The sequence below is a fragment of the Fukomys damarensis genome, unplaced genomic scaffold (assembly GCF_012274545.1).
Source record: "Fukomys damarensis isolate Sample0158 unplaced genomic scaffold, DMR_v1.0_HiC HiC_scaffold_36, whole genome shotgun sequence".
Classification (NCBI taxonomy): domain Eukaryota; kingdom Metazoa; phylum Chordata; class Mammalia; order Rodentia; family Bathyergidae; genus Fukomys; species Fukomys damarensis.
Genome location: NW_022900948.1, coordinates 41,578,220 through 41,597,344, shown reverse-complemented (window position 1 = coordinate 41,597,344; position 19,125 = coordinate 41,578,220). Strand labels below are relative to the sequence as shown.

General features: G+C 53.5%; 1 protein-coding gene across 1 annotated transcript in view; it reads right to left on the bottom strand.

Moving 5' to 3' along the window:
- The window catches only part of Mvb12b (multivesicular body subunit 12B), a 164,421-nt gene that overhangs the window by 19,339 nt on the left and 125,957 nt on the right, over positions 1-19,125 (bottom strand). Inside the window, exons 7-8 of the mRNA XM_010613550.2 lie at positions 6,204-6,259; positions 3,598-3,657 (exon numbers count right to left, since the gene is read on the bottom strand). Of these exons, the coding sequence (XP_010611852.1) occupies positions 3,598-3,657; positions 6,204-6,259 (116 nt within the window). The remainder of the gene's footprint in view (positions 1-3,597; positions 3,658-6,203; positions 6,260-19,125) is intronic.

Below are 19,125 nucleotides of genomic sequence, written 5' to 3'. Positions count from 1 at the left end.
GGTGCGAGGCGGGCAGGAGAGAGAGCCAGGGCGCGGGACTGACTCTGAGGCTGCCGCCTGGCTGCAGAGAGGGCGAATCCATCAGATGGAGAAATGGGGCCACTGCTTACAAGGGAAATAAAGAGCAGCGGGGACGGGGAATATTTATACGCCCGTCTTCCCGCTCCGAGAGGAGCTGCTTCATCACCGGACGGGCTGTGGAGCTGCAGCAGCTTCTCCAGGACCACGAGGGCTTCGCCCGGCCCTGGGGTGGGGGGCAGGGGCAGGCTGTGGACGGGCCGGAAAGCCCTGTCCCTGCTGGAGAGGGGAGACGGCGGACTGGACTAATTCCCGGGACGCGGGCCCTGCCTCGAGCCTGGGCTGCGTGTGGGGGGCAGCGGACGGCACTGCCCCTGGGAGCCGGAGAGCGACCGCATTCGGGTTGGCGTTAACTAAGCCGGCGGCCGCCATTTCCCACCCCACCCACAGGCTACGTCTGAATCCTGAGAGGTTCTGTTGTCTTTCCAGTGCCTTGTTTTGTTTCGTTTTTTTCCAAATCTGCTAAGGGCCTGGCAGATGTGCCTGGCATGTGGGGTGGGACAATCAGGCCTGCACGGCCTGCACTTGAAGGGGCGACGAGGAACGTGTCCAGGGCCAGGTCCAAGGGGCAGCTGTGGTGCCCTGCAGCCTGGGGCCTGTCCTTCCCCCAACACCTCGCCACCTCCATGTCCACAGATGGCCCTGCAGACACTCGTCTGCACACTGAGATGCCAGGCAGTGCACGTCCCCACCTCCGCCCACGGGGGAGGCACCTGCCTGGCACGGAGCAGCCTCTCTAGACACCGGGCCCTCCTAACTTGCCAAGGAACCCAGGGGGAACCTGGGAGGCGTCTGGGGTCACGAGTGTTTGCCCCAAACCCAAAGGCACTGTCCCACCTTTACTGATTTTGGGGTTTGGCTTAATGGTGTATAAAATACAAAGTTGTACAGTTAGCAAAGCAAGTCTCCAAGCCAAGATCCTGCAGCCTCTCTCCAAATGTAAGTCTCCAGACTTGCTTAGAACAGAAAAGGGCAAAATACTCTTAAAAAAAAAAAAAAATCCCGACCTAGGGAATATTTGCTCTGATTCAAGGGACACTCTGCCTGTTCCAGGTCCAAACAGAGGTGAGGACAGAGCCTGGCGTCTCCAACTCCCATAAGCAGCACTGGACTGAGTCCAGGGGCAAAAAAGGGTGGTTTTGGGATTATTTATGATACAGTCCTCAGAGGTAGATGCAGAGGAAAGAGGGGCTCCCAGAGTGTGGCTAACAGCACCCTCTTCACCCTCAGATGTGAATGGCCACGGTAGGTCACTTCCAAATCCTTGACTGCATGAAAAACGCCAGGGCGTCCCCTGCCCAGGGATGCTCGTGGTGGTTTTACACCCTGTGAGCCTTGTCTCTCCTCCCCCAACTTACTTTAAAGCAACTTCAATTTACTTCAGTGCCGAACACCGACCCGTTCATTTTAACTGATCACTAAAATGAGAAATACAGCGAGGCGTGGTCAGTGGGGGCGACATTCCTGGTCACCACACGGGGTGGCCTGACCTGCTGAAGGGGATGGACGGAGGCCGCGTTATGACCTTGTCTGTGGACAGGGAGCCCAGGTGGGATGATGGCGACCGTGACCAGGCGGCAGGCAGCTCTCTACACCAGGTGCAACTGTCTCAGACCCACAGTGCCGTGGGATTCAGGGTTCTTACTGCTACCTGGATTTGACACGAAAGAAACCGAGTCCCTGAAAGGTCACGCGGAGGAGCTGGAGCCCAGGCACTATCCTCAGAGCCGTCTTCCCACCTGGCTCTTGCTTCAGAGCCCCTGACTCAGGACAACACATGCTCAGGGGATCCGACCAGATTCAGTCCCCCCAGTGGGGTAGGGAGCAAGGTTTCCCGTGTTCCCACCACACGTCCTGCCCCGCACTGGGCCTCTCCTGGGCCTTGCTCCCGGCGGCTCAAAGACCCAGTCAGGGCTGGAACCCAAGTCAACTGTCCCCCAAGCTCCACCGTCCCCACCACTCCAGAGAGCCCCTGTACAGGGCCACAAGGACAGACCTGGGTCTGAAGCTTTAATTTACTTGGGTGCGTTCCCCGAGACCATGCCTCCTGAAGTCTCAATTTCTGTCCCACGAAACAGGAAGGAATGAGGCCCCATGATCAACTTGGGGTGAGGACCAGTAACAAGATATGCAAAGCCCGGGGCTCAGGGCTGTGCATGGTCAGGGGCTTGTGTAAAGACGCAGTTGTCGCTGCCCACGGGGAGCCCGCATGCCGCACAGAAACTTGATGCTGGGATGGCCGCGCCCTTCCTCCAGACACGGACCCCAGCAATGTTGAGACTGTCACTGCCAGCCCTGCAGCACCCACCGAGCACCCACGGGAGACAGTTCTACTGTCATCCCTGCTCCCGGCACAGCGGGGTGCTGACTCACCCACTACCAGGCCCCTGCCAAGAACATGATCCCTCTAAGAAGCCAGGGCCAGCCCCCACCTTCCCAACTGCAGCTGGAGCAGGCCAGCCCCCAAGGTCTTCCCCACATGGGCTCCCAGCTCCAGGGACCTGTGCAGAGATGCCATTCACGGGCAGGTGGCCTCAGCACCATCCACGGCAACCTTGCTTTCAATGAGGGCAAATGTGAAAGCCTGTGTGCACTTAAATTTCTGAGGTAGGGGTCAGACATTCCCTCTACTAAGTTACTAGGAAAAAACAAAAAAACCCGGAAACCAGAGATGGCAATCAGGTTGGGTTTTGTGATTTATGGAAAATCAAAGACAAAGGGGGAGTTTTTTGTCTTATTTTTGCTATGACAGCTTTAGAAATTTGTTGTACTACACTGATTCAATTTTCCTTGATTTCAGCCATCTTTCAATAATGCAACCTGCTTCTGCTAGCTGGGTACACAAGAGAAAACCCCAAGGAACCAAGAATATTGAAATGGTTCTACCATTTCCATCTCTGAGACAAATGTTCCTCTCCAAGGGGAGCTGGCTGCGGCACGTGACTGCTTAACAACCTTCTATACATAAAAGATGACGTGCGCTCTAACGCTGTCTTAGGAAGACGCAGGCGCTCCTGGCAGATCCGACCTCCAGTTTGACTCCATCATCTTAACTGTGTCCTCTGGGCTCTCCTGGATGCCCTTCTCTTTTTCCAGGGATATGTCCAAGCTCCTGCAGCCCAGGCTGTCCCGTGGGTCTCACCCATCAAGCTGGGACCCGGGGCCCTGACCCTTTCTCTGAGTCAGGAGAGCTGTGACAACTTCCCCCAAGGCCCTCCTGATGGCAAATCATGAACCCTCGTACCTGCCCCAACCTCCACCTTTGCTGAGCTGAACCGTTTTGAAGAAAAATGAACAGAACTAATTGCTGTGTCTGCCACTTAAAACCTTTTGACTTAGAGAAGACAAGATGTTGGCTAGATTCAACTGGAAATAATAAATGCAGTATGAGTGAGTTTTTTTTTAAAAAAGAAAATCTGAGGGTTTTCCCCCCATTTGAGAAGGGTACCCCTCTCTGCTGGTCCTGGACAGCAGATCCTGACCTAGGCCCACCCGCCACCACTCTGGCAGCTCACTTACCTCCTTCTCAATTTCTGCTAGAGATTTGATGGTGATTCCCAAGAGATCAAAGGGCTGCATCTGGAAATACAAGCAAGTCACCCTTTTTAACGGCCAGAAACTCTTCTTTCATATTTGCTTTTATGCATGGCGATAGTGAAATCTCGAACCCACGCCGCGCGGCCAGCTTCTCTCCGCCCCTTTCCACAGGAAGCTGCCGCCACTGCGACTGTAGCACCGGCCAGGGCACAGGGAGGAGTGACACAGAGCACGGTGGCCGCCAGGGCTGTGGCTGGTCAAGCACTGGTGAGGTTCGCTCTTTCTTGCTGGAGCTGTGGGATGTCGCCAGGGGCCCCACCGACCACTGTGGCTACAGGGTGTCTCAGGGGTTCCGGGAGCCTGTGGTGTCCTGGGAAGGAGCGGAGGGAACCCTGGGTCTTTGAGAATGTTAGGTGAATGAGGCAACCGCTCATCAGTTACTATCTGTGAAACGTGGTGGCGAGAGGTTTTAATGGGCGGGCCTGGATCCCTCCCTCCTCGCCTGCTTCCTCCTTCCCTGCCTTTGCTTTTGTGGTTCTGGAGATCCAACCCAGGGCCTTTCCATCAAGCTATAATTGTTTTGAATTTGAGACAGGTGTTGCCAAATCACTAAACTGCCCAGGCTGGGCTCGAACTTGCAATCCTCTTGCCTCAGCCTCTCAGAATGCTTGGATTATAAGCTGGCACCACCACGTCTAGCTTCTAACGGGGGTTTCTGTAATTTCATGAATATGAGGACTCCTTCTTTGCAAATGCTGTCTTTTTTAGCAGAGAGCATGAAAAGCCAAATACAGGCAAGTTGGCTGGAGGTCTGTGTGGCTGGGGTGAAACACGGAGGAGCCTGGCTGTGAGGTCCGGGTCCGAGTCTCATCTAGGCGCATTAGTTCTACGTTTCCAAAAGGGACAGGGGCCCAGACTCTTGGGTCCGGGTCAGCAGCTGGCAGCGTGGGGCGAGCAGGTGGAACCGGAGAGGTGGTTCCGCCTCTCAGCAGAAGCCCGGCGGTGGGCACCGAGCTAGATTTCTCGCATGGCTGGAGCCCGAGGACCTGGATTCAAAACTGAGCGCTTCTGACGCAGCTGCAGGTTAAACCACTGCAGCATTTCCCGGCTGTTAGCCTGCTAAAAAGTGGTCTGGGCAGGCCCTCCAGGCTGGGCTGCTGGGGATTAGAGCAGAGAAAGGGCTTGGAAGGGCTCCAGCGAGCTGGGCTGGGCCTCAGTCCGTGGCCTCAAGCACTTGCTGAGTCGGCAGCACCACATCTGCAAGGGCAATCTTGGGACGGGGCCACCAAATCAGACACTGTACTCCCAGGGCTGCCCTGCCAGTAGCCACAAAACAGTTTGGCTCTATTCGTGCTGCCAGCCCGAGGGGCGGGAGCTCGGGGCCGCCTGCCCGTGCTGCCCGGATCCAGCAGAGGTCCAGCTGTTGCACCATTAGGCTCTAACTACTCCACTAAACTTTCCCAATTGGAGCTGGAGAGCAGGACGGAGCTGCCTCTCCCAGGGAGCCGGTGGGAGAGGCGCCAGGGTCTCCATGGCAACGCGGCCAAGTGGAGTCTGCGGAAGTTACTCCAGCTCCGCATGTCACGTCAGGCGCATTTTTCAAGATTAAGCTGCTTACCAGAAGGGTTCAGACGAGGCCTATTATATTTCATGAAAATGGAAACTACAGAGCAGGTCAAATCGCAAGCAGGGTGGTTTTAAGCTGGGTCCAAGAAAAACACTGAAGGGGTCTTTAGCTGGTGCCCAAACTGAGGCCTTCGGGTTGAGTAGTAACTCAAAGCAATCTCTTGCAGAAAGGATAAAATGCCAGAAACAAATTTTCTGAGCACGTGTGGACCAGCCCTGTGCACCTAGGGAGGGCCATTGCTGTCCTAGGGCGCAGGCTCTGAGAGGTGTCCCCAGCAGGGCACTCGGGGCCTGCACCCCGGCACAGGGTCGTGTGTGTGGCAGGTGGCTTTCATGGTCTGGATCCTGGCTTCCAGTCCAGGCCGGCTCATTCAGTCCTCTGTACTCACAGTACAGAGTTTGGCCTGGGGCTCGGGGTGCTCCTGTGTACGGTGGTCAGTGCAGACAGAGACCTGCAACCAGGGCTGCCCTGCATACTGAGTCCTCTGAGCCACAGCCAGAGGACGCAGCGACAGCACCAGGACAGCCTCCTTGCTGCAGGAAATTGTCATTGTTGAATAAAAACGAACAAAACTGACTAAGCTGAACTTGGGAAACAGCCTTCACAAGGAGCGCAGTGCAATTTACTGTCACAGTGGAAATGAAAGGCTCAGCTGCCAGTGAACCCGGCTACCAGTCCGTCTCACTCCCCGCCAGCCCTCACTGCTCTTTGCTTCCACTTCTCAAGCACCTACAAGGCGCAGGCACCAGCTGAAGGGGCCCAGAGATGAGCACGACTCCCCCTTTGCTCTCAGGAGTCACAGGCACCAGGCTGCGGGGTTCGTGTCTCACGAGGAGAGAGGCAACATGATTCCCCCGGGGTGGGCAGAGCAAGGTGTCCACCGCGGTCTGCATGCATGGAAACTGAGGCAGAGGGACTTTAGGCTGGGGTGGCAGAAGGGGTTATAACGCATAAAACTTACACTTTCTGGAACACACGAAAACTTCTCTGAAATCATAAAAGGCACACCATCCATTGCTGCAAAAGGAGAAAGGAGAGAAAATGGAGCTGAAGACATTGTCAGTGTCCCATACCGTAAGACATCAACATAGAGTCTGAGTGGGTCCCTGGCTGGAGCTGAGCGACACCCAGAGCCGGTAGTGGGAACTAGTGCTGTCTCTAGGGACCACAACCTAATGGGGACAGATGCCTCGGGACACCCACGCCAGGCAGATGCAGCTCTGGGACCAGTGAAGGGCTGGTTTAGAAAACCTCCAGCTCCTCCACCCATGAGTCTGGCCCCAGGCTGGAAGAGGTGGGAGCTACCCCTGACTGCCTCTGAGAGGAGCGGACGCCCTGGGAGGAGGTGGCAGCAGCAAGTCACTTGGACAGTCTGGGCTGAGCACAGCTTCTTCCCTGGGTTGAAGGGAGGGGACAGGAGTCCGGGAGCCAGGCTGTGGCGTCTGGGTCCCGGCTGGGACTTCGGATGAACAGCTGAAGTCCCTCGCACGAGAAGATGGTGATGTAAGTCACGGATACAAGGGGAAGGGTATGGATTGGGTACCCAGTGAAGATGGAAAGCAGGGGCCTCGGGGGGTCTCCTTTTCTCCCTTTCCCCTCTCTCCCTATCTACACTGCCCCCAGGTCGTCACTGTCAAGGGAGAAAAGTGTGACCAGGAGCCCACCGCCACAAGCACTTTCCCCCTGCTAATCACAGCGTTAGAAGAGGACTGTGGTCACTGGTGCCGGGGACCTTGCCACAGGGAAGGACCAGGCCACAATACGTGACCTCTGGCAGCCCAGTGGGGTGCTGAGAAAGTCTTGGTTCTCCATTAGTGCCTCACAGCCCTTTGTGGGAGACTGGCAGCTCTGAGGCTGGCGTGTGGGCCTCACACTGAGGTTTTGAGGTAAGCTGTGGTTTTAGGAAGGAAAGGGGTGAGGGCCTAGCAGCCTTGGGGAGCGGGTTCCCTGGAAAATGACAATCTGCATTCCCCATGGTCTTCCCAGGCCTCTAAGTGCTGGGCAATCTTTCAGTTCTAGGGTAGAAGAGCAGCGGAGGCAGGAAGGGGCAAAGCAGAAGGGGAGAAGGGAAAGGAGAGAGATCTGGTTACATTCTTTCAAGTCAGCAAAGATAAGCCAGAGAGCAGATTTTTAAACTATGCTCACGATCAATTTTGTGGCCCCTTCTATGGGTGGAGCCTCTGTAGGCCATCTGGGGGACCGTGGGGTGCTCTGGGCAGTGGCCCGCCCATGCGAGCACTTCAAAGGGTCTGCATCGGTCTACTTTCCATGCTCAGAAAGGCTCTAAGGTAATTTCTTCACAGAAAGCTTCCTGGGGGGCTAATGGCAAACAGACCGGAAGTGATCACTAAGGGGCATCCTCGCTGCGCTAGGAGGAAGGGAAGAGCCTTCCCACCACTGACTGAGAAGCAAGAGGGAATCGGGGGTGGCCCCAGGATGCTGGCGGCTGACACAGCTGCCTGCGCCAGCAGCAGAGGGGAACGGAACCAGCTGGACCCCAGCCCCGGTGCAAGGAGCTGTCTGGTAAAGCCCTAGAACTGGCGCCCTGGGTACACACAGGACCACTCTGTCCCAGAGCTCCGGACATGAGGGCAGGCGGTCCTGTGCTCCTCACCTTCTTTCACAAAAGAGCATTTCAGCAAACTCACAGGAGACAAAGCGGAGAGGAAAAGGACTCCCACTAACATGGGAGGCTCTGAGGAGAGGCGAGAGTCCCTAGGAGGCACAGTCAACATTTGCTAGTAAAGCGGGTGACCTGCCGACCAAACTTCATGGATTAAAAACTTCTAGTCTAGTACATCTGCGCTTCCGGCAGGCTGAAAGCACGTGAGTTTTAGCAGAGCATTTTGACAAAATTCCTCATGTTATCCACGTAGACAAGACGGTAAAGGTGGCTGGAAAACATTAAGCTTTGGAGGCTCCCTAACTGGGCTCTGGAGATGTGGATTAATGGGCTGATGTTAACCCGGGTGACCTCTCTGAAGGGCACCCAGGGTGTCAGCTACCTAAACAGAGACGCCCACAGGGTGCTTTCCGGATTCCTGCAGGCAGGAGCCTATGAGGACAGTCTAAACGCGGGGTCCCAGTGAAATCCGATCACAGTCTCGGAACCCTGGGACCCTGGGCCAGGCAAGAGGATGACAGAGTCAAAGTGAAGACCCGCGGTTTAAACCCAACATCCAGCGGTGTTAGGCAGAACAGGAGAGAGGTGGGATAACAGGAGGAGTACGGGATAAAAGGCTTGGTTGCTTGATTAAGTCGCTAATGCAGTCTGATGACTTACGAAGGGGTGGGCACCACCCCAAGGGCTATAGTGCTAGGGCCACCCGGGAGCCTAGAAGGAGGCCCGCATGGTGAGGGGACCTGCCGCTTGAGCCCAGGAGGAAGAGGAGAAGCGGCCATCCCGTCCACTGTGGCTCACTGCGCCCGCACCCCCAGAAACCCAGAGCAGCGTCCGTCGGGTGGGGGGCGCAGCCAGAGTGGGGTTCCGTCAGGGAAGACGCACAGGGAGCGTAAGCAAACGTCACAGCTTTGCTGGCAGTCATGGATCACCCGCAGTTCAGCTTTGGAGCTTTTCCTTGGGGAATAAGCAGAGCCACACGGTCAGGGTCCAGGCAGACAGGCCTTGTTTGGGCAGCCGGTGTGGGCTGTCATCTGTGGGGCCTCTGAACCCCTTCTAATTCCATAACATCTAGTTCTGCACTTTATCTGGGTAGCCTTTCCATATTTAAAAATATCCAGAGGTTTGCCAAACATAATTCTTAAAATCAATGGCACATATTTTTCATGTGCTCCCGAAGACTGTGCATACATCATGTCTGCCCCGGCTTCTCACGGGGAGCATTCATTCGCCTCCTTCCTTTCTCCCTGGCCGGAGCTGGCTTCTCTTCACTGCTCGAGAGCCGAGGCCCTGTGATCATGGCTTCCCCTGCCAGTCTTTCACTGACCCTGCTCAGGGTGACAAGTGCTGGAGGATCTGGGGACAGGGAGCCAGGTCCATAGTGTACCACAGTGGCCTGCCCTGCCAATCGGCATGGGTTGGGAGGAGCCCTTTGATTGCTGCAAAGGCCCTGTGGCCCCCAGGGTAGTAATACAAGGTCTCCTCCAAGCCTGGGAAGTAAAAGCAATGCTGGCCTACCAAAGAGAAGAAAGAAAGAAAACCCGTATTTGTTGCACACACACTAATTAGGTCATGAACCTGCAGCAAGTGACTGAACCTTAATATGACCATTTGCCAGGAATATGCAAAAACGGAGGTTTGGAGGAATTACATGGGCGGGATGGAGCGCGGATTCAAACCCAGAGCCTGGCTAGTGCTGAGACCACGGGCTGTGGCGGGGAGGGCATTTGGCAGATCTGTTTTCATCCCACCTCTGTGGGCCCCGGTAACCTCAGTTCTCTAAGCCCTCACTGTCCTATCTGTAAAATGGGGACAGTACTACAGCTCACTCAGGCTGTCAAGAGGGTGAAAAGACACAGGATTAGGAGCAGAGGCGAAACGCCCAGAGTGCAGGGGTGGCTGCCTGGCAGAATGGGTTTCAATGACCAAAAGTCACATACTGCAGGTTTCCTTTCAGCACCAGCCAGTGTTTGCTGCTGCTTCTTCTTTTTTTTTAAATTTTAAATTTTGGTGGCAGTTTTAACAAAACGCTGATCTGCCGCACCGAGCAACATCCAGAGATGAAAGCAAGGGTGTGCCGCAGGCTCTGTAGCGCAATTAGCATTCTCCTAAACAAACGAGCTTCAACAGAGCTGTAATTAAGCAGGCCTGTAATTAAGTATATGCCCTTTATCATAACGATCATGCTTAAAAATGGCACGATGCATGGAACTCTGTTATTAATGCTGTAATCCCAAACTGAAGTGCACAAGTACATGGAAATCAGCGTGTCAGGCCTGTCACCAGAGTGTTTGTAAAATACATTAAAGAAAAAAACCCAGAAAACAATGAGCTCATTCAACTGTTCTTTTTACAGTCAGGCACTGCAAGTCAAGAGGATTGTGAATGCTTATGGATGTTTAAACAAATAAAGCTCTAATCTGCTACTATATTAAACCCACTCCCTACTTTAAAGAAGGAGAAGGGGGAGGTGGCAATTTTTTCCTTTTTGCCAGCTGACCTGAATACCTGTCTCTGCTGTTCTCAGGGAAGCATGCCGTGTTTGTTTGGACATAAAATGGGATTCCTACTCGCAGATAGCTCTGCTATGCATCTGTAGGAACTGTGCTGGGCTTCAGGATGGGATTGCAGCTCCGCCCCCTCCCTTCCTGTGGGGACTATAATTTTACCTGCCAAGGCAGTCCCCAGAGCTGTCCCTTGACTGCCAGTGACCAGCTCCCAAGGGCTCTGGGCCTAGGGCTTCTCCACTGCCCCGCGCCCCTACATCTGCTGACATCTCAACACAGATAGGAAATTCTCCCATCAACACAGGGATTTTAACTTCAACATGTTTGATTTAAAAAGTCATATAAATCAGGTGGTACAAATGTAAGCATTGAAAATACGCCTCCAGTACCAGCATCTCAACTGTCATCTGCTTACAGTAACCAGGCCGTGTTAAGTGAACCCGAGTCAGAGAACCCTGAAAGTACACGGGGACGACGGCGAACCACATGGCTTGTTGGCAGGCAGTCATTTTCCGAACAAAATTAAATGCGGCTGGAATGGTAAGAGGCCTTTAATTCTGTGTACCTGCTTTGGGCTCAGAGCTGTACATGACCAGCAACCCCAACCCTTTCCTCTTCCCTTTCTTGTAGCATTTTGAAAGTCCTTTACAATTTGTGATGGGAAAAATGCCAAGAACTCCAGATCTCAAGGCCATTTCTCAAAACTCATTTGCAAACCAAAACACGGAGGCTGCTCTGTGCTTTCTTGGTGATTTCACTTTGGGGATATTCCATGGAAGATATTTGTAGACGCCTCCAGAGCTGTCTGCCCGGTGACATTCCAATTGAGTTTACATAAGGCCAACAACTTCCTTCTAGATCCCCGAAGTAATTTGTTTTGCCACATTATTCATAAGCCAAAAGGAGTGATTTATCAGCCACGGCCAGGGCCTCCCGAGCCCCACGCGTGACAGGCGGCATCGTGGGGAGGGAGGCGAGCGGGCACAGTGTCAGAGAAGCGTGCCAAGCCAGGCTCAGCTGTCTGCGAGCTGTGCAGCCTTGGACAAGTCGCTTAACCTCCGAGTCAGTTTCCTCCTGCCGCCTGAGGATAACCATGCCCCTTCTCTGGCGTTGCGAATGTGAAAGGGCTGAGCAGAGCCTGCCCTCCGCAGTCCCTTGAATGGGATCTTCCTACCTGCTGCCTCTGGGCACTGTTCAGCTCAAGCCCACCTCTGACTAGTGTGCACCGAGGGGCAGGGGTGAGCTCTCTGTCTGAGCCAGGACAAAGGAGCCCGAAGACCTAAATTGCTAGGAAGTTTGAGCGAGACAGAAACAAAGTTCTAGGTACAAACCGAGCGCTGACACCTGTTACACATTATTACTATTCTTAGTTATTATTCCTGCTGTTCAGAGGAAAACGTGTTTCCGTGGCAAACTCGGCAGCACAGGAAACGCTAAGGGCAGCCATATTACGCCGTGTACTGTGACCCATGTGCTTTGACTCCCGGTGCAGGGGCTTCTGAGTCACAGAAGCAGTGCTTGCCAAAGAGTGGCTCAGGGGTTCCCAGGTCAAGGGCCTCCCTGGCTCCCGTCATCTCTGCATTTAGCGTCAAGCTAAATCTGGGTTGTCTGGTGTCCCCTTGGGAAAAGGTCCCCAAAACAAAGTGAAGAAAACGGCCTCTGAGGAGTCAGGAAGTTAATAAAATAAAGGCCTCTCCACCCTACAAATGAACATCCTCTGAAGTTCTGTTTGGCATCAGCAATCTGGGTCACACACCCAAACGCCCCCAACCCCATGGCTACCCGCAATGCCCAACTCTCACTGTTCCCCTAATCACAGGGCACCTTATCTCTCCATACTCCTGTACCCTGAGCCCCCCGGAGCTCCTCCTCCGAACAAGCCCTCCTGCAGACACCTGGGGCAGGAGCGCAAGGGGCAGGAGACCGCATGCCACACCCAGCAAAACCTAGAAATAGCCTGTACTAGTCCGCTTTTTGCCTCTGTGACCAAATACCTCACATACACAACTGGAAGAGAAGTTTATTTTGGCTTACACTTTCAGAGATTTTAGTCCGCGGTCAGCTGGCTCTAAGGCAGAAATACCATGCACGAAGAGTGTGGAGAAGGAACCCTGCTCACCTCATGGCAGCCAGGAAGCACAGTCAGAGCCAGAGCCAGCCAGAGAGAAAGGGGCTGGGGACAACATCTGACCTTCAAAGTCAGGCACAGGTCCTGCCTCCTAGTGAGCCCATTCAGCTATGGACTGAATGTCAGGGTCAGAGCTACCACGACCTCTAGGCCCCACCTCTGACCACTGCTGCATTGGGATCAAGTCAATACAGGAGTCTTTGGGGAAAACTTCGTATTTAACCATAACATATGCCAACCAGAACATCCTTAATCCTCTAGAGAAAAGTTTGTGCAAAACCCTGGGTTTAATCTGTACTTCAAAAGAAAATAGGTTTTAAACTTTACAAATATTTAATAGCTGGGGAAGAGTCCAACTGCACTTTGCTCAAAGTAATGGCAAATTCAACCCTGGAACACTTTCACTGGGGTAAACAAAGTGCCTTGTTGCTTCTGGGACAGTGTTCACCCCTGCTGCTGCAGGGGACAAACACAGAAGCCCTGGTGACCTTGAGACCAACCATAGGGCCTTTGCACATGAAGAATAAACAGCAGTTGGAGGGGCCAGAAAGGACCGTATCCTCAGGTGGGGCACCTGGTCTACAATAAGCAGTTCAACTCTGTCACTGTTATGAAGGCAAAAGCTTGGTGGCCATGGGACAGGCTGCCCACTGATGAAATCACAGATGACTGCCCACCTGAAGGGTGGGGATCTTGGCAGAGAAGATGCTCTTTTCTATGGCTCGGCTCCTTTTCACCTTCTTGAAACCAACCCATACATTTTTAGTTTATGTTTTTCAATAGCTCAATGTAAGAATATATTTTGTAAGGCAACCATTTCCATGGCGCAGCTTAAAGTACCTTAGACCCAGAGCCCCTGACCTTAGGCCCTTCTCCAGGCCAGCCCTGGCACCACCCGGGCACTGTGACCCCAGCCCAGTTTCTATGCATTTTCATACATGTTTGCCTGTATACCAAAATACTGAATCATGTTCTGTGATTTTAATCCAAATAGCATTGCAGCACAACTGGCTTTGCAGTTTATTTACTTCACTGTCGGGGAGCTTTCTGCGTTGGTCCCTGCAGCTCTTTCTCAGTCTCTGTAACAGCTTCATAGAAATTGGGGGCAAAACCAAGAGTCAACTCCCCAGGAGCCCTGTCTGTCGCTCCACATGGCCCGAAGGTCATTGTGAGACTCCCGAGAGGTCACTGGAGGGTTTGTGGGCTGGGGAGAGAGACAGTGAGAAGCTACCTTCTTCTCCCTTGAGGATGGATCAGAGCGAGTGAGGCCGGGAGTCCTGCTGGCAGCCCAGGTGAGGGTGCAGGTGGCCGTGGGGATGGAGGAGAGGGCCAGACCCGGGGGCTGCCATGCTGGGCGTGGCTGCAGGGGGGCCAGAAGGAAGCAGGGGTGACTCTGGGATTCTGGCCTCACCAGCCAGGAGAGGAGGGTGTCGGGGACTGGGGGGCAGTGAGTGGGGAGCACCAGGGCGAGTGTGTGCTGGGCCTGAGGGGTACGGGACACCCCAGGGAAGACATGGGTCCATGGTGGCTGCAGTGTCATCACCCATGACCCAGAAAGCAAGACTGCGTGGTAAGGATGGGCTGGGCGTGACACAGGAGTCAGGCCCTGGGGAGGGAATGGGGCGAGAGTCTGGGAGTTGCTAAGCATGGTGACAACCGGGCCATGAGGGGTGGCACAGCCTGGAAGAAAACACGGTGAGAGGAGAGGCAGGCCCGGGGCAGAGCGGAGGAAAGCTAACATTTAATGCTGAAGTTGAAGAATAAAAATTGTCAAAAATAATGAGAAGACAGAAACGAGGAATCAGTACAAAGTTGGTTTTAATATGCAGGGGTAGACAGTTGTGTGTTTACACAGAGAGGTGTGCGCACGCATGCACACAGACCTTTACGTGTACACGATCACACACGTTCCTCTCTGCAAAGGCCCTAGGAGCAGTCACACCTGACACACAGTGGAACCCAGACTTCGGTGCCAAGCATCTGTGAGATCTTTGGAGAAATGGAAGCTGATTCCGTGCTGGCAGGGAAAGAAACGCCAGGAACACCTTCCTGTGCCACAGTAAAGATGTCCCGAAAGGATCACAGGAGGAGGAGGAGGAGGAGGCAGGAGCCAGCCTGAAGGAGCCCCCACCCACAGCTAAATACGGAACAGTTTGAGCATCCAATTAATTGATGATGATAATGAATAAGAAGCCGTTAGTACACAGCAATATAAGTAAACAGATAAATACACCGGGGATGAGGGAAAGATCCGCATTGCGATCAAATACCAACCAATACATGTGGAAGGGACGACAGGGTGAGTGATAAGACTCAACGGATGATGAATTGGTGCTGAAAGTTAAATGAGACACAAGGTACTCATATGGTTCTAAAGTATTTTCCACAGAATACATATTAATTATGGAAGGAAAAAATAGTAACTGTACAGTGAAGAAACTGTCCTCGACAAGGTGAGCCAAACTAACTACCAATCCCCGGGTCAGGCCAGCAGCAAGAAGCTCTCAGCAACGGTGCAGCTGCGGCCACAATGCACAGTACGAACCTCACCACTGAGAAAGCGGCCCACCCACACCGAGGACACTAAATGAGGTACAGCACACGGAGGTGCAGAAGAGAAACAGTCCCTGCACACCCTACTCACGACAGTCCCGAAAAGGTGAAGTGACATTCCAGATTAAACTTCTCTCAGTCAAATTGGATTTCCCAGTGGCGTGCAGTGTGCGGGAGCGGGCCCGCGGGTGTGTTCCTGCCGGCCACCCTCTGCCACATCCGTGGAAGTGACCATCCCAGATCATGCAGCCCACTTGGGCTGGCCGGAACAGAGCCACCACCTGCTGATCCACAGGACCAAGAGGAATTACAAATGTTGGCTGTTGTAGGCCCTAAGACTTAGGGTCATTTGTTAGGCAGGAAAAACATAAAAGGGATGGATGGAAGGGCTGCATCCTCGTGAGGAGGTGCAGATGGATTTATAGTGGTACCTCGGTTCACAAACTTAATTCTCTCCACGAGCCAGGGTGCAGAATTTGAATCGTGGAAAACATTAAGTTTGTGAACCGAGGTGCCACTGTATGTCCAGAAACTGCTGTCTTCTTTGTGTCTGTCTTTACTTACAGAGCCTTTCTGTGGGGCATCCTAGAAGTGATACGAAACCCCAGAAAGAGAAGGCATGCAAAAGGAATGTCCAATGTGCTAGCTAGGATTATCATCACCATGGGATGGCGTACGGGGTGAGGGAAGACTTTCTCAACCGGCTGCTGGAAGGACTGTGCTCAAGGTTCCCCCACCCCGGCTCCCATCAATTAGGAGGCCACTGTGCATTGACAGCTGTGTGACGCTTGTGTCTCCAGCTCCTAGCACAGCGCCTAGCACATAATGCGCATCTGCAAACAACTGCTGAGTAAATAATGATAAGAAAAGGCCTGGCCCAGCCTTTTCAGGGGCCCAAGGGCTGGGTCGATCATCTTAGGATCTCTGGTTGTAAGGAAAAGGGCTGGGCTAGCTGGATGTGGTGGCCCACACCTGTAACCCCAGCACTCTAGGAGGCTGAGGCAGAAGGACTGCAAATTTGAGCCTAGCCCAGGCAACTTTGAGACTCTGTCACAAAATAAAAGTCTGGGATGTAGCTCAGTACAAAGGCCCTAGGTCCAATGCTTATCAACACACACACACACACACACACACACACACACACACACACACACACACACACGGATGGGCTGGATCAGTGGCTGTCATCCTGGTGCTCACCTGGTGAGTTTTAAGATTGCTTTGCCTGCTGGTCTCTCAGCTGGGATTCTGGTGTGAGTGGTCTCAGGGGTGGGCTTTGGGCCTGGCCTCGTTTCAAAGCTCCTGGGAAACTCTATTCAACTAGGTTTGAGAAGTCCCGGCTGGATGAGGTCTAAACCCACTGCTGGTACCATCAGTCTCCCTGCTGCAAGGGTTTCCACAAGGACCCCACACGGATTGGTGCCTGTAGAATCTGGTTATAAACCCCAGAGGATGCAATTTACAAAGTCCACAAAGCTATCTGTTTTGAGATTTCTGTAACCCTCATCCAGATCCCAGGCATCAGGAATGGTCTGCCCAGGGAAGAAGAGGGGCCCAGGGCACCCACGGACATTCTCACCCAGACCCGCGATGTCCCCTCGAGGGGCCACCATCCCTCTCTACCAAGAACAGGCCAGGCTTCAGAAGGGGAGGGGCACGTCAGAGCCACAGAGCTGGTAAGGGCAGATAGGGTGGTGGTCTACGTCCACTGCTGCCCACACCGGAAGGGTGGGTTGGGAACATCTTCCTACATGATGTGAAGAATCAGTCATCTGAAGAAGGGAGCAGAACACATTTATCCTCAAAGGGTGGAAGAGCGTCCCACAGAGTGAAGAGGTGCTGGGAGGGGGGGGATGGCATCCTCTGGGTGCTGCGGGGCAGGGGTGCCCTTCACGCCCTGCCCGTCTCGGTCCCTCCCTCACCACTGTGCCTCTTTGGTGAGACTTTTTCCTACAGTTCCGATGTCCGAAAGCCAGTGTGGCTCTGACAAGCAGATCCCAGTCTAGCTTTGTGCTCAAGCTGCCCCACACTTGGCTCCCCATAGCTTAGGATCAAGACCCCTAAGACTGGCCCTCCAGCCCCCCAGCCAACCCGGTCCCCACATCCTACTGAGTTGCCCATTCCGGGTGAGCCCTCAAGGGGTGGCAACCGGGGGAGAAGCCGTCGGAGAGGATGACCCAGGACTCCCGCTGTCTTCATCCTAAGAGGTTCAGAAGGCCAGTCATAGCTGGGCACGGCGGTGCATGCCTGTTATCGCAGCACGGTGGAAGGCTGACCGGGAAGATCGCGAGTCCAAGGCCAAGCCAGGCAACCTAGGAAGGCCTTATCTCAAGTTAGAAAGGGGCTGGGGATGTAGCTCGATGCGAAATCCTTGGGTTCAATCCGAGAGCTGAAGGAAGAAAGACAAGACCAGCCATAGTGACAGACAGGCACATACCACGTCGGAGCGACCCACGGAAGGTGTGGCCTCGGTCTTAGGCAACTCACATTTCATGGAGGACTGGACTGCCTGAGTGCAACGAAACAATTTGAAGAGGAAAAGAGGCATTTCTACATCTTATATTTCCCCTACTTCACAGGAGACTCAACTTCAAGACCTCAGTTCAAACCCAACCCCAGGCAGCCCTGTCCCTGTCATAGCGGGGCTCGCAGCACCTGGCCAAGCACAGATGGTCCTCAGGGCAGGGATGGGAAAGGACGGAAGAGCTGAGCATTCCCGCTCGTGGCTGGGACAAGGCACAGGGCACTGAGCGCCGCACCCAGGGGAAAAGGTTCCTCTTGGAAGCAGCACAGCCACAGCCACCTACCCCACGCGGTGCTCTGGTGCGCAAGCTCTCCGTCTCCGGGCTGTGGTGACAGGGAGGAAAGAGCAGCCCGAGGTGGGGCCCGCCGCGACTGAAGTGACGTCTGCTTTGATCTGGAAACACCAGGGAGGGCGCTGCCCCCATCTAGCTGCCCTGTCTATGAAGTACAGTGCCGTAAATCACCCCGGTTTCAGACTTAACATTAACCTTTAAAGGGCAAGCCACACAAAAACCTGTATCCTCTAAATACTGGTTGTTAGTTCACTTTGTAGGTCTTTCAGGGGAAATAGGTGCGAGGCTGCCACCGTCTCCAGCTGCACCTGTCACGTACATCTCCTGCCACCTGACAGTAATTCCGAGCGAACGCAGCAGTCCCACGAATGCGCAATTCAGCCAGCCGCTCCAGCCGCGGCCCAAGTGCAGCCCTGAGACTTAATAATAGAGCCTGCGAGTACTACTCTAATTTCTGGAGCTGATGAACTTACAGAGGCAATATGAGCTGAAATAATGAGCAGAGATGACAAAGAATTTTAATCCCAGGTTCTTTGAACTATCTAGTATAATAAGCACTTGTTCCTTTCTACAATGGGCATATAAAAGAGAAATCTAAATAATAATTGCTGTAATTATCTTGAAAAATATGCAGAGATGAATGGTGATTATGAAAATCTGTATAATTGTTCTCTGCAACCATCACCGATCACGTGATACCCTGTGCAATGGCCACGGCCAGGGAACTTCTGACACCGAACTCCAGGTGGGCGCCGAAATGTGACATTTTGGCTTTCTCCCCGCTGAATAGTACCCTGTGTTTACGAAGTGGGTTTTCATCACTTCCGAGCCCCTGGCCTTCGTTTTAACTCTTCATACCAGGGCCCCGAAGAGGCTTCCAAGACGCCCTTAATGGGATGCAGGTGTCAGTGTGGTTCAAAGCCCCAAGTTCAACTTGTTATTTATTCAAATAATTAATTACTCTTGTATCCATCGAGCAGTTTGTCATGACACATTAATGACTTGATAGACTTCCATGAACTGGTGAACACAGAACAGCGGAGCGTTTTTATCGTCATTTAATTTTAAAACGATCCTGTGTGAAATTATCTCGTCGTGAGTGATGGGCGCATAAAGAACCGACTCAGCAAAGCCCCTTTTGGATCATTGCTTTATTAATGGTAACGTCAGGGAAATGAAAAATGCTAACATTGTCATATTCCGCTGCTGGGTGGAGATGGATGGTGGCTGGGTGGGTGGGAGGCGCGGGCTGCACGGAC